Source organism: Vigna radiata, unplaced genomic scaffold, assembly GCF_000741045.1.
Source record: "Vigna radiata var. radiata cultivar VC1973A unplaced genomic scaffold, Vradiata_ver6 scaffold_281, whole genome shotgun sequence".
Lineage (NCBI taxonomy): Eukaryota > Viridiplantae > Streptophyta > Magnoliopsida > Fabales > Fabaceae > Vigna > Vigna radiata.
Genome location: NW_014542220.1, coordinates 317,998 through 334,985, shown reverse-complemented (window position 1 = coordinate 334,985; position 16,988 = coordinate 317,998). Strand labels below are relative to the sequence as shown.

Sequence of the window (16,988 nt, the reverse complement as noted above, 5' to 3'; positions counted from 1 at the left end):
AAAACGTCTAAATACACATATTATGAAATGAATTAAACTTACTATTTTAAATTGCTGAATATTACAAAATACTTTTAATATTATATAATGAATTTATTTTTACAAATCATCGGGTTATAGATTATTGATACAAGGTTTTGGAGTGTTATATAAATTATATTAAACTTAAGTTCCTTAATATTAGAGTCCAATATTGACTCATGCGAACAAAGAAAAATTGTTAAAAGCTATTACTTTAACGTTAACCCAATTACAACTTTATTTTCTATTTGTTTAATTGAGATTTTTAGATCATAAAGACATATTTATCGATTCAACTATACAATTAAATCTTCTTAATGATTTGATATTTCATTAAAAAATTAATGTAAAATATACTTTTTTAAATATAAATAAATATTCATTGTAAGATTACATTATAAATGTTTGATTTATATACAACTCAACATGGTTGATCATGTTCATAACAAAATTTTCAATCATGAGATTAATATAATTTAATATTATATATTAATCAATAAAGAAAGTAATTCCATAAAAAATATATTGTTAGTTAATCCTAAATTCCCTTCTTCTGCATTACTAAGGGTTGAACCACGCACGGAAAGATGAATTGAAGGCTTTCTTTTGGATCACAGCTGAAAGGAAGAAAATAAAAGACAAAGTGATAGAAATAAAACAAAAAGGAAAAATGTGTTGAATGAATAAAATAAAGGAAAAAAAGGGAGAGCAAATACATGTGAACGAACGAAGAAGAAAACTAAAAAAATAAAATAAAAATGATATACTTTTTTAAGAAAATGTCTTTTTTATTATTATTATTTTACCTATGATGCATTTTTTTCCATAAAAATTAGAACTAGAGTGAGAGGAAATATATTACTGTGCACTCTCAAATTATTGCAAATCTTTATAATTCTCCTCAAAAAAAAAAAATCCGATATTTCTGGTAACTTTCTTCCTCCCTATACCAATTTCCCCTAATCAAACACAACTTAAGTTATTATGTATAAAAAGAGTAGCTTTTGGAGAGAGAGAGAGAGAGAGAGAGAGAGTAAAGAATACAGTTTCTAACGAGACGCAAAGTTCTCTTAAAGGATGTATAAACCATAACATTACAAGACTACCTGCACTGTTATACAATAATTTGGTTTTTAAGCAGAGCTAAACTAACATTTAGAAAAACTGGCAGTGAATTATACCAATTTCTCAAGTTAAATCAAAATAATTTTATACAAATTCTATGATTTTATTTAATGGTTAGGTTTTGAATTTTGAGATTTAGATCTACTTGTTGAATTATCAAAACTATAATCTCATTAATTAATATTTCCTTTTCAATCTTAAATAAGTTGTAGAGGTAGGGTAAAGAATGACATTATGCAGCATAGAGAATGGACTGAAACTTTTTCTTACGCGAAGAAAAGTCATAATAAGACAGCTTTTTTAAGGTTTTTGTAATTATCTTAAGGTGTTAATATTATTTAGTAGAAAATTACTTCTTTTAAGTCATAAGTGAAAAATAATAATTAATACTCTAAATACAGCCTACAAAGTTCAACCTTTGAAAACATAAAATTAAACTATATCTTTAGTTGGAAGAGGCAACAAAAGATAGGGAAGAGGCAAATATAATTTCTATCCCAAATCAAGGTATCCTAAATCAAGTATCTCATTTCACTTGAAATCGACATGAAAAATAAATATACTTTAATAGCTTATGACAAAAATGTCCATTGTATACACTCAAAAGAAAAAAAAAAAGATGTCCTTTGAATATGTATGAGAGTGTGGTGTGATGTTTTAACAAAATTTGATATCACAGAAATTGAAAGGGGCCCCTGTGTTCATCCCTTGTCAAGAGGGTATAAAGTTTAAACTTCTAATTTATAAACAATTAGGGATAATTATAAATTATAATTGATACAAAAAAGGGATATTGCCAACCTGCTTGTAATTATCAGTTCCCCGAAAAAATGTTATATGCCGAGGCCATTCAATGGTGGTTCAACTGGTCGTTCGCCCAATGACCTTAATTTCTGTACATTCACCACAGCAGGAAAATGTAAATCAATGAATAATATGAACAAAAAATAAATATCAGCAGCCAGCTGCTTCAGTTATACACTTTTTCCTACCCAACAATCTCTGTCTATCATGATTTATATGGTATTTTTTCTAACTATATATCCTACTTTTTGCGATATTTCTAGCATTACTCTATGTTGTCTTTAGTAAATGGTCTAAATAGTTTCTTGTGGTTAATTAACAAGGTGTTTGGTTTTCAGTAGAAAAAAAAAAAAAATCCCAAAGGTTAAAATGAAGTTTCAAATAATACGCGGATAGTAGCCTCAAACTCAAGAACTTAATAGAAGGATATCGTGTAACTACAGAGTCACTATAAGAGTTAAAAGGGTCACTTTAATGACGTCAGTTGAACCAGAAAATTTAAACTGAAATCATTTGAGAAGAATTTAATTCAAAAAGAAAACCTTTAACAGCACAAAGCAAAATACCAACACGATGATCGACAAAATCGGGGCATTGCTTAACATAAAATCTACATTATAAGAGCCCTTCTCATTGTGAGAAAAATTGTGCAAAAGAGAATAACATGGGCTTATTACCGTCATATATTGCGGAGGATCGTCCATGGAAGTAGTACCTAGGATTACTTCCCTTTTTAATTTTGTTGTCAACTTGTGACAAACTCGCAGCTGAAAAAAGTAACAAAATACAAGTTAAGATTATAATTTAAACATTCAAGATGTTGTTCCTAAAGTTTGTTTTTTCATCACACTCTACCTCGGATCGAGTAGCCCCGCCAATAATAAATATAAAGATTCGCTTTCCCATCTTCTTGAAATCAGAAAGCACATTCTTCAACGTGGAGTCACTATTGAAGGTGGGAAAAATTATAAAATCAGCTTTGAAAATTGAAAACCATTAAAACACAACTTGTTTCTGGTAAAGAAACAAACTTGGGGGAGATAATAGCTCATGTCACCTTGAATATCCATCATCTGAAGTACGAGATCTTCCCCAGTTTGCTGTCCTCCTAGATCTAATTGAATGAGGAGCAGTGGTTGGGGCTGTTTGGGGAGTTTTGCTGCCTTTTGCTGGAACTCCTTGGGCACTACTTTTACTTGGCTCATTTATACACGAATATTCATTCTTAGGCAATTCACTCTTATTGAGCTTTTCAATGACCTCCTAATAAACACAATATCATAAATATTTTACATCTGATCATATAAAAGAAAGCAAATAATATTTTATACTAATACCATGCTATGTTTAAGCAAGCAAAATGATTTCTTACAGCTCAGCTTGTTGCACTCACACACTACAAAGAAGAATACTCGATAAGGTAATTTTATCAACTCATCAAATATGATACTCTCAGCACAAAAATAATGAACTACCACACTGGATAAGAAACAAGCTAACGAGAAAAATTATTGCAACTTATGACTGTTGACATCTAACCGAAACTAATGTCAATTTTAGATAAACTTCATGTTACTCATAATAGAGAAAAACTTAAAAAACATATTCAATTTTTTTTTAAAAAACTAAAATTAATTAATTAATTTAATTTTTGTAAACATCTTATTATTTTTTTTTTCAAAAAGTTGAGATATATAACTTATAATTTATGAAATGTTTTTTTTTTCTTTTATAAGCATTCACTGATAAATTTATTGAAAGAGACCTAAATTAAGCATGTTGAGTATTTGGAATGGGCATATTTTACTAAGCCAACAAATTTTCTTTTATCTTTTGCTTCTTTCTCTATGATAAATTCAAATGACCGATGAACTCAATTTATTTCTTTAGTTCCAGTCAACAAAAAAGGATAAAGAATAAATCAGATCAGGTAAAGGTTGTACACAAAAAATTTGGGAAAGAAAGAATTGCATGAACTTTAGTTGTACCTCTATCATGGGAAAAAATCGAAATAGTTGCCACGTTTCTTCCTCTTCGTCAGTCCGATCTTTGCGTGCTGCATGTTTTGTCTATGAAGAAAAACAATCCTTTTAAAGATATTTGATGTGAAAGAGTTATGGACAACGCCCATGCAAGAGATATATCATTCTTGGATATAAAACCAAATTCTTAAAGAAAAAAATCCACTGTTTAAATATTCTGGTTAAGACAAATATGATTATTAACCTATAATAAGACTAATGTCTTAATAGATTATAATATGTTATTTGTTGTGTCTTATCACTGTAACTTATATTTTTTTATATTTTTAAAAAACATATAATTTTGTTGATATTAGTTTATATAATAATTTATACTATAATTTTATTTAATATATTATCTAATATATGTTTATAAGCTTTTTAAACAAAAATTTAAATTACATTATCTATTAAAATATTAATTATAATTTCAAAGTTATATAATTTTTTTATGATAAAAAAGTAATTGTATATCTATAATTTGGTTAAAACTATGTTTTTATAATTTATAAAACAATTTTAAAATAAAAAAATTTTAAGAAAATTTATATGTAATTTTAATGAAAAATATACTTTAAACATAATTTATACTAAATTTTATTATTAGTTATTCTGTTATCTTCTGTCCATCCATAATGATGAGAAGGACAATTTTATTAGGTAAACTATATACATTAATCAATTTTTGCTTTTGTAAACTATTCATTGTACAATATCCAAATCATATAAAAAAGTATTAAAACATAAAAAATGTTAATTATAATTACAAAAAAAACCTGCATATACTAATTATTAGTATTCAAAGATAAATCAAATCTTTTTGAAGAAATTCACTAATACAAATATTGACCATTAGATTTATTTGTCACAAAAAAAAATCATTATTAGTTTATAATGAAAATTAATATAGAGGTTAATTTTATTTTTTTGAAATCATTAATTCTAACAATTGATCAAATTATAATAAAATTTCTCCGGGTGTTAATAGTTAACTATGAAAAAAAAATATTTTTTAAACTGATATAGTAAACATGGATATTAAAGTTACTTTTTCACATGGATAATGATATTTAGACAACATTTGAACATTGATTACGTGTCAATATGTGATTGGTCAAAAATTATTCATAATAATGTTTATGATTATTATTATTGATTGTGGAGTAATTTTTGTTCAATCACAGATTGACACCTCATCAATATTCAAATGTTGTCAAAAAAATGTTGTCTAAATATCATTATCCTTTTCACAAATATGAATGAAACCCAATATTTTTCTTTTTAAAATTTACTTGACAAGTTTGGATCTTCAATAACAGCATAAAATCATTAGAACATTAGTGTAAGTAGTTGATGATTATATAAAAGTGTTTAATTTAGGATTTAAGATTTGAGTAATATTTAACATGCTAAATCATGTATGAGTATGAACATTTTGTTGGAAATATCCCTCTTTTATGTTAGGGAAACATTTTTCTAGCGAACAAAGAAAATAGTTTATTCTAAGCTATTCAAATTATTTCCTTGCTATCTGCTTGCATTTTTTTATGGAAAAACATGAATAATTTACTATGAACAGGGGTATTGAGAGAGTACGAAGATAAAAAAAAAGTAGGCACCTAGAAAATAATTTATTCTAAGCTCTTAAAACTATTTTCTTTATATGAAAAAACATAAATCATTTACTATAAACAGGGGTTTTAGGAGAGAGCAAGAAGAAGACAGACAAAATTAATAAAGAGATCCTGCTTATAAGTTAAAGAATAGTAGTGAGTTGGGAATCAATTAAGAGAAAAGAAAGATTTCATCATTCTTAATAAAATCTTTGTAAGTTATCCGAAAAAGAGTAAGTTAGTGTTTCATCCTAAAGATTTTTTTTTTTTCCAATCTACTTTTATAATGAATTTTATAGTAGGTTGAAGCCACTTTCTATTTTTCTATTTGAGTGAATTTTCCATGTTAAAAAGTTTGTGTTATAATTTATTTTCTCTTACCAGGTCATTATCCTATCTCATCTTTTTCTTTTGTTAACTATCATATATATATATATATATATATATATATATATATATATATATCCTTGATATACAAAGATAATGTGAAATGAATATGTATGTTTACCTTCTGGTTATTGAACTTGAGTGAGAAACCACCTTCTCCGCCAGAAGATTTCTTGTTTGATGATCCCGCCAGCAGTTGCATGTTAGTGATAACTTTCAAGTCATCAGGTGATAGTTTTGCCAACTGATTAGATGAGCAGAACCATCAATATATGAAATCACTTTACTTAGGCACAACTCACGTCTTTTGTAAGAATTTCTAATTCGTGCTGATCTTGAATTATCAAATTAGTTTTGTAATAGTTGATAGAGGCTGAATTCCTTGAATACGGATTGGTGCCTAATTTGTCCTGTCTTAGACACCTCATCCAGGTTTATATAGGAGTAATTTATAAATAAAGCGAGGCAAAGTTATATGAGCAAAGTTCATTTACAGCAAACAAAAAATGAGAGTTAGGCACAGTCACCCATGTGCAATTTAGTCAAATTTACCTAACCTTATGAAGATTATGAATCTGACAGAGATATTGAGACTCTTGTATAACAAACGCTGAAGTTATGAGAAATGGGAATACCATGAATATGTTTTCAATTTAATTATTATATTCATGTGTAATAAAAGTAAAAATTTGGACAATACAATAAACATTTAAGAGTTGATAATAACCTGGATTAGCTTTGAAGCTCTATCACCCTCAAACTTTTCAGGGTAGACAATTGCATAAATCATCAACAAACGCAACTTATTTTCAGGTGTACTCTGCACGAGCAAATTTTTTTGAATAAATAAAGGGATTATAATAAAATACTATTGACTATCCAGATATCTCTTTATTTCAAGACCTGCTTTCTTAAAAATTGAATAACTTCCTTTGATCCAGCATCCCCAAAAACAAGATCTTGTTCCAGCTGTCCAAGCTCTCTAAGTTCTGTTTCTCTGATAATTTTGTTGATCTTTCCAGCTATCTGCTTTGAATTCATCAAGCAGAATGGTTAGCATAGGAATATATTTATTTTGTTATTACAGTGCAATCCTTATCAAGTTGAAAGAGATATGTCATTTGTGTCAAAGCCATCACGAGTTCTCATTTCTCAAGAAGTATGTCGTTTCGTTTTCTCACATTCCATTGCCATTATTCTCAAGATGCAATCAAATACTATACTTTTCCTAGACAAACCATAAAAAGAAAAAATAGAAGATGACGAAAGTTAGATGGAATAAATCACCTCCACATGGAGTGAAATCTTTTCCACTTGCTCAGTGTATTGCGGCAATGCTTGAACCATTTTTTGCAAATCTCGGGTAGATATTTCACCACCATCTCTGCAGAAAGTTAAATTTATAGGTCTAAAATAAGTGGCACATGGTTTTGTCAAAATAAGTGCTCAAGGTTGGAGGCAGCAACGTAACCTGTTTTGAGAAGGCTTGGTAGGCTATATAAGTCTTCCTGTCGGATATGTAATTAATCTTAGTTTAGTCCAAGTTCACAGTTCATCTTACTTAGGTTCGGTTGGGATCAGTATACCCTCATATTTGTGTGGTATCATCACCCATATAATCCATAACTATTATAGCGAGACACACTATATAACTTTATTTTCTTACAGAATTAAATGTACACTCCTATTTCTAATTTAATCTTCATTTTCTTTCTTTTTTCTGATGTATGCTATCTTAAAAATTCATAGCAAGCACAGAATGTCTCTTTCAAAATAAATTTGTACATATAATGGCGTTGTTTTTTTTATTGCAGAAACTGTCCCGATCAGTGTCTATGTAATACAAAATCAAAAACTGTGCTAATAAAACTAAACTCCTTTTCTAGCTCTCTATTTTTTCATTCTAACAAGAATGAAACTTAGAACCCTGTGTATACCTAATGGTTCCTTTTCATGCTCTCTCTGATTCCCTGGATTGGTTCTCTCGCTCTCTATAATTCTGTGTAAAGCCTACCGTCATTGTTTCCCTCCTATTCTTTAGGTACAAAGTCAACTATTTAAGTAACTGTGTAAGTTGTACACTTTGAGTCTGAGACAGTTCTAACTTGGACCAAGTATCAACTAATTCTTGCTCGGTGTTGTTGTATACACTATGTAATACTAGCCACTAATCGTAGAGCATTTATACTTCCATTAAACATTTAGAAAAACACCCTGTTACAACTTCATTTAAATACATTTTCCTTTTGAATGAGATTTCTTAAAAATTAAAAATTTATATAAGTTTCATTTGTTATTCAATAAATGTCACTAATAATTTTGTATTTTAAATATATTTAAACGAAAAACAAAACGTGCTTTAAAAAAGCCACTACTCCACTTGATATATTATAATTATTCATATTTTCCCTTTAGTTGCAAAGCAAAAAGCGAGACTTTGGTTATCACCATGTGTTTGGATTGGCAAAGTATTTTTAAATAAAAACCCTTTCTAAGTGATTTTAAAAAAAAGTAATTATTTTTCAGAAAAAAAAGTTCCAAACATATCATACCCGAAATGAATAATGACAAATGTAGTGAAAGCTAGGACCTTAATTAATTGGGAGGTATTTCACGAAAATGGCCATTATTTTTCATAAAGGAAGAAGAAAGGTGCCAATGCAAACCTTCCCCTTTGTTGAATTTGCGCTGCTTTGTTCTTTGATACGAAATTGGTAAACTTTTCATGCAGTCTTTCACTAGCCTGGCATTAATGTCGGTAAAAGAGCAATGAGATTTTAGAAATATATGAACAGTGAGTTGATAATATTAGATGAATTAGGACAAGAGTAACACTATAATAACACATTTTTACATTATTTTGGAACAGAATATAAGGATAAAATGGTTTTAAAAGTGTAAAGTTTTGTATTTAAAAATAGTAAGTAAGAACAGTGTCAAATGAATATAAAAAATTTAGATGTGTCAAATAATCATTTTTCTTCAGATAAATTTGTTATAAATATCTATAAAAAAATAAAAATAAAATAACTTTCTTTTATATGTGAAATTTAGTTTATGCATAACATAAAAATAATTTTTAAAGAAATTAATAGTACATAAAATTATTTCATTTAACAAAATCTATATATATATATATATTATTTACTTAAAAAAAATTATCAAAATATATCGATTGTGAAAGAGACGTACATCTGCTATATGAGCGTGGCGAAGTTCAAGCCAGACTGGATCATGATCTTGTAGAAGGACCTCCTTGATCTCAGGGTCACCCCCGGTTTTGCTAGGAACCTAACATGATTGCTACGTTAAAATCAGAACAAGAAAAATGCAACAACTTGTATACCTGAAAAGGCTGTGACTCAATAAAAGTGATGCTAAAATAAATTGAGGGACCTTTTTACTTTAAATGAGAGAGCTGTACTTTTAGTTCTTTAATCAATATATGTAGCCTTTTTTTTTATTTATAAAAACTAATAAAAAATAATTTTTTATTTGTGAGTCCAAAGTTTAATTTAATAACCTTATTTTTATAAGGATAATAATAATTAGACAATATTTTTTGACAATATTTGAACATCATTCTACGTGTCATTTTGTTATTGGTTCATGATAGTGTTTATGATTATTATTATTGATTGTGGAGTAATTTTGGACCATGACACGTAAAATAATGTTCAAATGTTGTCAAAAAATATTGTGTAAGTATTATTATCCTTTTTATAACGATGAAGGGAAGGGCAAGCTAAAAGAAAGTGATACCTCATGCATATATTTATCTCCATCCATATTCAACAAATCACGGCACATAGCATCATAAGTCCATTCATGAATGACAGGAGCAATCTGTGATGCAGATTAAACAAAGTTAAAGGTGAGATATAAAAGGAGACATTCATTGTGAACAGACTATTTTAACCTGATCTATGGTTCTGTCAACAATGAGCAGATCACAAGTTTCATTTTGTGGAAAGCTGGGAATGGTAGATTTATATTTAGAAACCATGTCCCAAACAGCACTAGCAAGCTTTGTAGGAACTAATTCTCGAACTTTTGCTGCAGTAGACTCGTCACTTTCCTTTGAAGCACGATACCACACACATGGTAACTCCTAAAAAGATACAAACATTTTTAATGTACTCTTTCAGAAGTTATACCTTATATGGAGAAGATTAGGAATTTAGGGAAACTCAAGAATAACTTGTGTAGTAGAATTTGAAAATATGTTATAGATTGATCATGATTGAAACTACGTTTAAACATCTAAATCGATGATTGTTAATATCTTCAATAGATTTAATTACTATCATGATTGCCTTATAAATGTTTTTAATCTTCACTGTCATTAAAAGAATGCCCTTTGTTGTACCTTAAATTACAAGTAAAGAGTAATCTAGTTTTATTTTGACTCAAATTCGCCACCCACGTAAACAATCACAGCATGCTTGAACTGATATAATGGCTAAAAGTTACAGAAGTGGTCATAACTATGAAATTTATTGCATCCCACGAAATCATAATGTTGTAATTATTTGATTCTGAGTGACTTCTGTTAAAATAGTTTGTTGGACGTACAGCAAAATATATATTCACCAAAAACGAATGGAATTAGAAAAGGCTATATTACATAAAAATATGTAAGAATCAAAAGGGATAAAAGAAGAACAATGATGACTTAATTACACTGAGTCGAGAGTAGTCCATTAATATCTTAACCTACGCTAGTGGCAAATATAGAGTACAAGGAGTGTAGGTCATACCTTTAATGAAGCAAAAACAGTAGCTATTCGAATAGCCATACTATTCAAGCAGGTGTTAAATCTGCGAGTATTCTCAACGTTGCCATAAAGATCGTCCATTGCTGTGTCTTGATCAGTAGTAAACCCCTGCATCATACACATCTCAGTAGAAAATCCCATTTTCCCCCTCGTTTTGAACATCATTTAACAAGTTCAAGGTGTTTCTTAGCTTGATAATAAAATAAATACACTATTACTCTGTTGACCAAATTTCCATGGATTTGTATTTCTTATGCTAGTATTTATATATTGGTTGTCTCACGCAAATCATGACTTTGAATGCACTGCAATCCCAAATTCCTTGAGAACACTGCTAAGTTTATACTTGGTAAGATTAAGAATATAAATAAAACCTTTGGATCATATGACAAAATCATGCATATAGGAATTTCATTTTGAAATCAATAAATTCATCGAGGTAGTTTATTCTTGCAACTAAGATAGTACCAAGAACAATTAAATAAATGTGTTTTGTTATACACGGAGATTTTGAGTAGGTAGGTAGGTTAATGGTTACTAAACAATTTAATTTAAGGTATGCTTGAAGTTAAATACTCCAAATAAATTGCGAAGTACCTGGCTATCTACGGGAAAATATTCCAAATTCATCTGCAAAATAGAACCAAAGTAATTTCAACAAATAAACAATTTGATGTTGACCACCTGCTAATATCAATTAGATAGAAGGAGACAACAAAGTCTTGACCTCTCTCAATGCTCCTATGCGAGGTAAAACACTTGTATCACACTTGATGTGGTTTACAAGTTCCTTTGGGATCGGTGAACTGAAAAATATATAGGCTCTGAAACGTGCAGAGGAAGAAAGAAAGCAGCCCCCGCCCCATTTAAAAAGAAAAAACAATGCTGTTAAGTTTTCTCCTGAGTTAAGCTTTTAAAAATCTTGAAACAATATTAAATTTGGGGAAAATTTAGAATGCTTCCCATACTTCTTATAGAGGGGCTCCCTTCCAGACATATCAGACAGAAACATGACCACACTGCAAGCTAGCAAAAGACATGTTTAATATGGATAAACTATGCGAGTGAAAATAAAAGGAACAACAGAAAAAAGCAGTTCGTTTAAATTAATGCATGGAAGAGAAAACTTTAGACTGGGTTAAAATAGGAATAAAATTGGAAACAGAAGGGATAGAGAAATAATTGAACCCTGACTTACAATTTAACACAAATAATTGTGGCCTTTTATTGCTGATAGATTAAGATCGGAAAGGTACACATAAAATAATGTACTTTTCTCAATTCAAAGGTAAAGTTTATACTTAATTGGAAAAATTTTGCATATCAAGTTGTCAGCCCTTTGCAAGCTTCAATTACTTTAAAGTGATGCAATAAGCTAATGAACATCCACTTTTAACAAAAAGAAAAAAACAGTTTTCTCTTAAGAATAAGAGCTCCACATAAAAATATGAAAAAGACCCACAATTCATTGTCTAAAACATTTACATAGAAGTTAATGTTTTGGTCTTTTATGAGTTTATTAACTATGCATTGGTGTTGAATTTCTTTAGTGTTTTCTCTCAAAAAAACCAACAAATGATATCAAACTGACTTGGTGACTGACTAGAATGAGTATGATATGAAATGCGTGAAGAATCCTTGAAAGTCTTCTTAAAAGACTTTTCAGACAAGTGTGATCATTTTTGGTAAGTATCACCACGGTGGTTAAGAAATACTTATCCTTAAGGAAGGAAGAATTTCAATATGGAAAAGACTCACAAAAGGACATTTTTAAGAATTCAAGTGAGTTGGAAGTCTCATTAAATAAGAATGAGATGAACAATATATATAAAGAAATACCCACAAATTTATTTTTCTTAATATTTTAGGTCAATACCAGAATTATTTTAAAATATCTATATTTTCTGTCTGACGTCTTGTATTATGTAAGTCCCATACTCATGGTCATCTTTCTGTTTAATCTTTTTTGTACCTGTATGAACACATTGATACTCCAAATATTTGTATGCAAGAGCGTGATAACTTCATAATTTACAAACATCTAGAGCCAAACACCAAATAGTTAGGAAATTTTCTGACTTATACCTAGTCAAAAGAAAATTTTGAATGATATAAAATCCTGGCAACCAGAGAATCTTCTTTCCGTGGTGATGTCACGTAAAGGTGAGAAGAAGAATCAGTTATTATCTCTCCTAGTTATTTCTCTCTTTCTCTCTTTTCTCACTTATTATTACACATACTCCTAGCCTTAAACTAAAGGAAAAATATACCACCATCCTCAACAGATTCACAGATATTCCCTAAAATAACTCTTATGTCATCTCTATCACCAAAATCATTGTATGAGATCTTAGTTTCTTTAAGATTTTATAATGTCAAATCATTACTAAGATCTCTTTATAATTTTTGTTCCAATACAAGGGCTTATAAGATTCACACTCTTATTATTGTTTTATTTGGTTACAGATAAAAATATACATTTTGTAATGTAGAATAATAATATTTTTTGTTGTTATGGCCTAGAGTCTTATTTAAGATTTAGGGAGTTATTTAAGACCTGAGATTTTAAATTTCATGTCATGTGAACATATTTTAATAAAAATAATTTATAAACTTAAGTCTTAAGCTTATAATTTTGTATATATGACTCTTGTACTAGATGCTCTCACTAAACAATTTTCTAATCGAAACTAATTAAAAATCAACACTTAGAGATTTTTTATATTTTGATACAACATGAAGTTGTGTTGCATCAAAAGTGAGATTAGGTAATAAGGAGGTTAACTGTACATTTGCAAGTGTGGAAGTGAATGCTAGCAAAATCTTTTTTGTCCCTATGTTTTATATAGCAAAAAATAAAAATAGAAAATGCTAAAATCTATGAAAATTCAATTCATATTGTGTTATATGAAACACTCTTCCTGGAATAATAAAACAATTATTTAATTTTTAGATGATACTTTTCTGTTTATTGCTGACATGGAAAATTCTAATTAAGAGAGGAAGTTACTTCTCTTTAGAAGGTTGCATGAAATAAACAGCATCCAAAGATGGTAATGGCTGCCTTCTCCGAAAGAGGTCTTCCACCACTGCAATATGATATTAACAAATGATACTATATCAATATTATAACCGAGAAATCACCGAACAGATGCTGTTTTAAAGTGGATTCAGTACAATATAGAGGAAAAGCATAAGATAAAATGAACGGAAAAATAAAATGTAATGTTCAACTTTCAAATCTAGAAGAGCTTGACAAATGTACATTGCCAATTAGAGAAGAGAGGACTATGTACTGGAAAAAGAATGAGACTAACCATATCATGTGCAAAATGATAATATGTCTTAAACAATGAAAAATATTGTGTCAAATGATTTTATATTTGGAAAATATTCTTTTCAACTTTTTTTCAACAACTTTTTTTTTAAATACATATATTATATTTATTGACAAAAAAATTGTTAAAAAATGTTATTAACATGTCATTTATATTTTCTACAAGTTCTGTTCTTCAATAAAAAAGATGACACCCAGATGTTGTTCATTATATTATTAAATAACCTCTCCCAAATGTGTTGCAGAATTTTAAATAGGAAATCCATTTGTAACCATTAAGTTGAACTCGAAGGTAAGGATACAAATTGGATGTAAATTTTGTCCTTTAATCCTTATTTTTCCCTAATCTCTTAAAATAGCATACATTTGAGAAACACTCCTAATCTTTTTGAAATCGTTAAAAAAGTATCATTTGATATTTGTTAGACCATTGGATCGTTATCATTAATGATAAGTTTCTAACAAAACCAGTGATTTCATCATCGCTCCTTTAGATTTTGTGCCCTCGATCATAGAAAGTAAGTCGGGCCCTTGAAGAAGACATACAGAAAAATACAGATTCAAAAGGTGATATCATTTCGAAGGGTTCTCACAGGAAATTTCTTGGTCCGTAATATCTGCCATTTTACACGAATGTGACATAACTTTTACAGTGACTTTATCCATTATGAGCACCTGTAATAGTAAGGAAAAAGTGACCAAATATATCACAGCTTGAATTAACTAAAAATGAGATAAGAATATATGAACGTTGTAAAAATATGCACTTTAAACGCTGAAGACACACCTTCCATGACTTCGAATCCGGTGACTTTGCCGATCTAAGCATTTCATATAATAGCCCTATTAGCATCCAACGATGAAAAATTATTAGAAACATGTCACGAAAGTGAAGCCAGCACCGTACTTAATTAAATTTTGCTCTCTTATTTGATTTAAATACAAAAAATAAAACCAGGAGAGAGCACAGTTACGATCTTCATATTTCATTGCACACAAATTTTCTCTATGGATTCATTTTCATGATAATTTGACTCATCAAAGATAAGGAGAAAAAATAAAAAAAAATCACAAATACAACATTTCCTTTTGCAATCATGACATTATTGTAGAATATACTACTAATAGCTTAATCGATCCAAAAAAAGTCATTCAAAATTTGAATGTAAAACTTTACTGAGTCTATCTACATTCAGTTTATTTCATAAAACAACTTATTATCAGTTTCAAAAGACCGACTTCCAAACCAAAAAAAAAAAAAAATTCCAGCGAGATTCACAGTAACGAAATTCATATTTTTTGTCACAGAACTTTCTACCAGACAAAACCACTGATTCATTACCTATATGATTGGACGAAAGAAAAGCTTAGGGAACGAAAAAAAATAAAAAAATTAGAAAATAAAAAATCACAAACACAACATATTCGTTAGTTTCTAATGACACGCTGAGCCCCGTTCAACGGCGAGAAACCGAAGCTTCGAAGTCAAATTTCCAGTCCTAAACCAAATACATTAAATGGAGAACGAAAGAGAAAGCGGAAAGGAAAAGAAAAATGCGAAACGAGAAGGATCTTACGGTCACGGCTGATTTGGCGGAACGGCTTGTAGTCCGATGATCCGCCGGAGGTGGTTTCGGAATCGGAAAACGACATGGTTAATTGGTTGCAGCAAGAGGTGGTGATTGGAGCTGCGAACGCGGATTTGCTTATCGGAAGCTGTTGAGAGAGAGAACCGTTGGAGTCGTGAGGCTGAAAATTTTGTTATATATGTGAGAGGGAAGGAAGGAGCGTTGGACGTGTGACACTTGGAACTTGAGTTTCGGTTACGGTTTTTCGCTCTCAATCTCCATTCATGTCAAACTTGGTGCATGCTCATCATTTTTTAAAATATCATTTCATAATTCAATAAGTAAATTAAATACGTAAGTTCCACGATATAGAATTTAAAAAAAAAATAAGTAAATTAAATTACATTAACAATTAGATATTAAATAATAAAATAGCTGGAAATAATACCATGAACCATAGAACATTACTCTCTTTTTCTAATTTCATACCACCTAGGATTGCAACATAGATAATGCAAATTTAATAAATAATTTTAAAAAAATAATTTCAAAAACATATTTTATTTCTTCATTTTATGAAAATAATGTATAAGATATCTTTATAGCCATAAATTATCTTTTTATTTCAATTTAGATATTCATTTAAAGTAAAATAAAACTTTACGAGAGTTTCTTACAAACTTTTACATACAGATGTTCGCGGTTAAGCAACTCAATATTTTTATAAATTTTTCTCTGTAAAATCTTTTGCATTTCAGTTTTTATTATTTAAAATTTGATTTAATAATTATTAACTTAGTTAATGGTATTGTCAATCATAATAGTTATAAAATTGTTATTATAATAATTTAATATGTTGATTATTACACCATTTAAATTAAATAAGAAACTACATATAATGATCGTTTAAAAATTGTTATTATAATGATTTAGTAGTTTTGATTTAAATAAATAAAATCAAATGTAGTCAAATTAAAAAAAAACTTGATGATTTTAATTATATAATATTTTTATTTTTGTTGCTACTAAATTTAAAAAACAATAAATTTTAATTTTTAGCAAAACTTTCTTGTGTTAATCATTTATGCTTGATGAACTCAAGCTTACCATATTCTGATTTCTCACACATCAAAATCAAAGTGACAGAATCTCATGTAAGTTTATTGCCAATGAATTTTCCTTTAGCTCGAAAGACCTCCTGAGTTTATTACATATCTATTTTTTTCTTTGATTAAGATGTTGGAATTTATGATTGAGAGATAAATAATTAATAAGCAAGGGTTAGATATTGGAAATTAATGAAAAAATTAATCTCTAATCATTTTTTGGATTTT

General features: G+C 28.8%; 1 protein-coding gene across 1 annotated transcript; it reads right to left on the bottom strand.

The window, feature by feature from the left end:
- Positions 1-1,772: 1,772 nt before the first annotated feature.
- LOC106779431 (protein transport Sec1a-like) lies at positions 1,773-15,971 on the bottom strand. Its single transcript, XM_014667532.2, has 21 exons — positions 15,664-15,971; positions 14,874-14,929; positions 14,680-14,761; positions 13,760-13,838; positions 11,718-11,768; positions 11,477-11,573; positions 11,347-11,379; positions 10,732-10,857; positions 9,891-10,082; positions 9,734-9,817; positions 9,164-9,262; positions 8,638-8,714; positions 7,259-7,355; positions 6,875-6,997; positions 6,699-6,791; positions 6,093-6,215; positions 3,939-4,019; positions 3,008-3,213; positions 2,806-2,896; positions 2,628-2,717; positions 1,773-2,039 (listed from the first exon to the last, which is right to left on the bottom strand). Exons 1-21 carry the CDS (start codon positions 15,737-15,739, stop codon positions 1,980-1,982), a joined length of 2,016 nt encoding a protein of 671 aa, XP_014523018.1. The 5' UTR covers positions 15,740-15,971; the 3' UTR covers positions 1,773-1,979.
- Between the last annotated feature and the right edge of the window lie 1,017 nt (positions 15,972-16,988).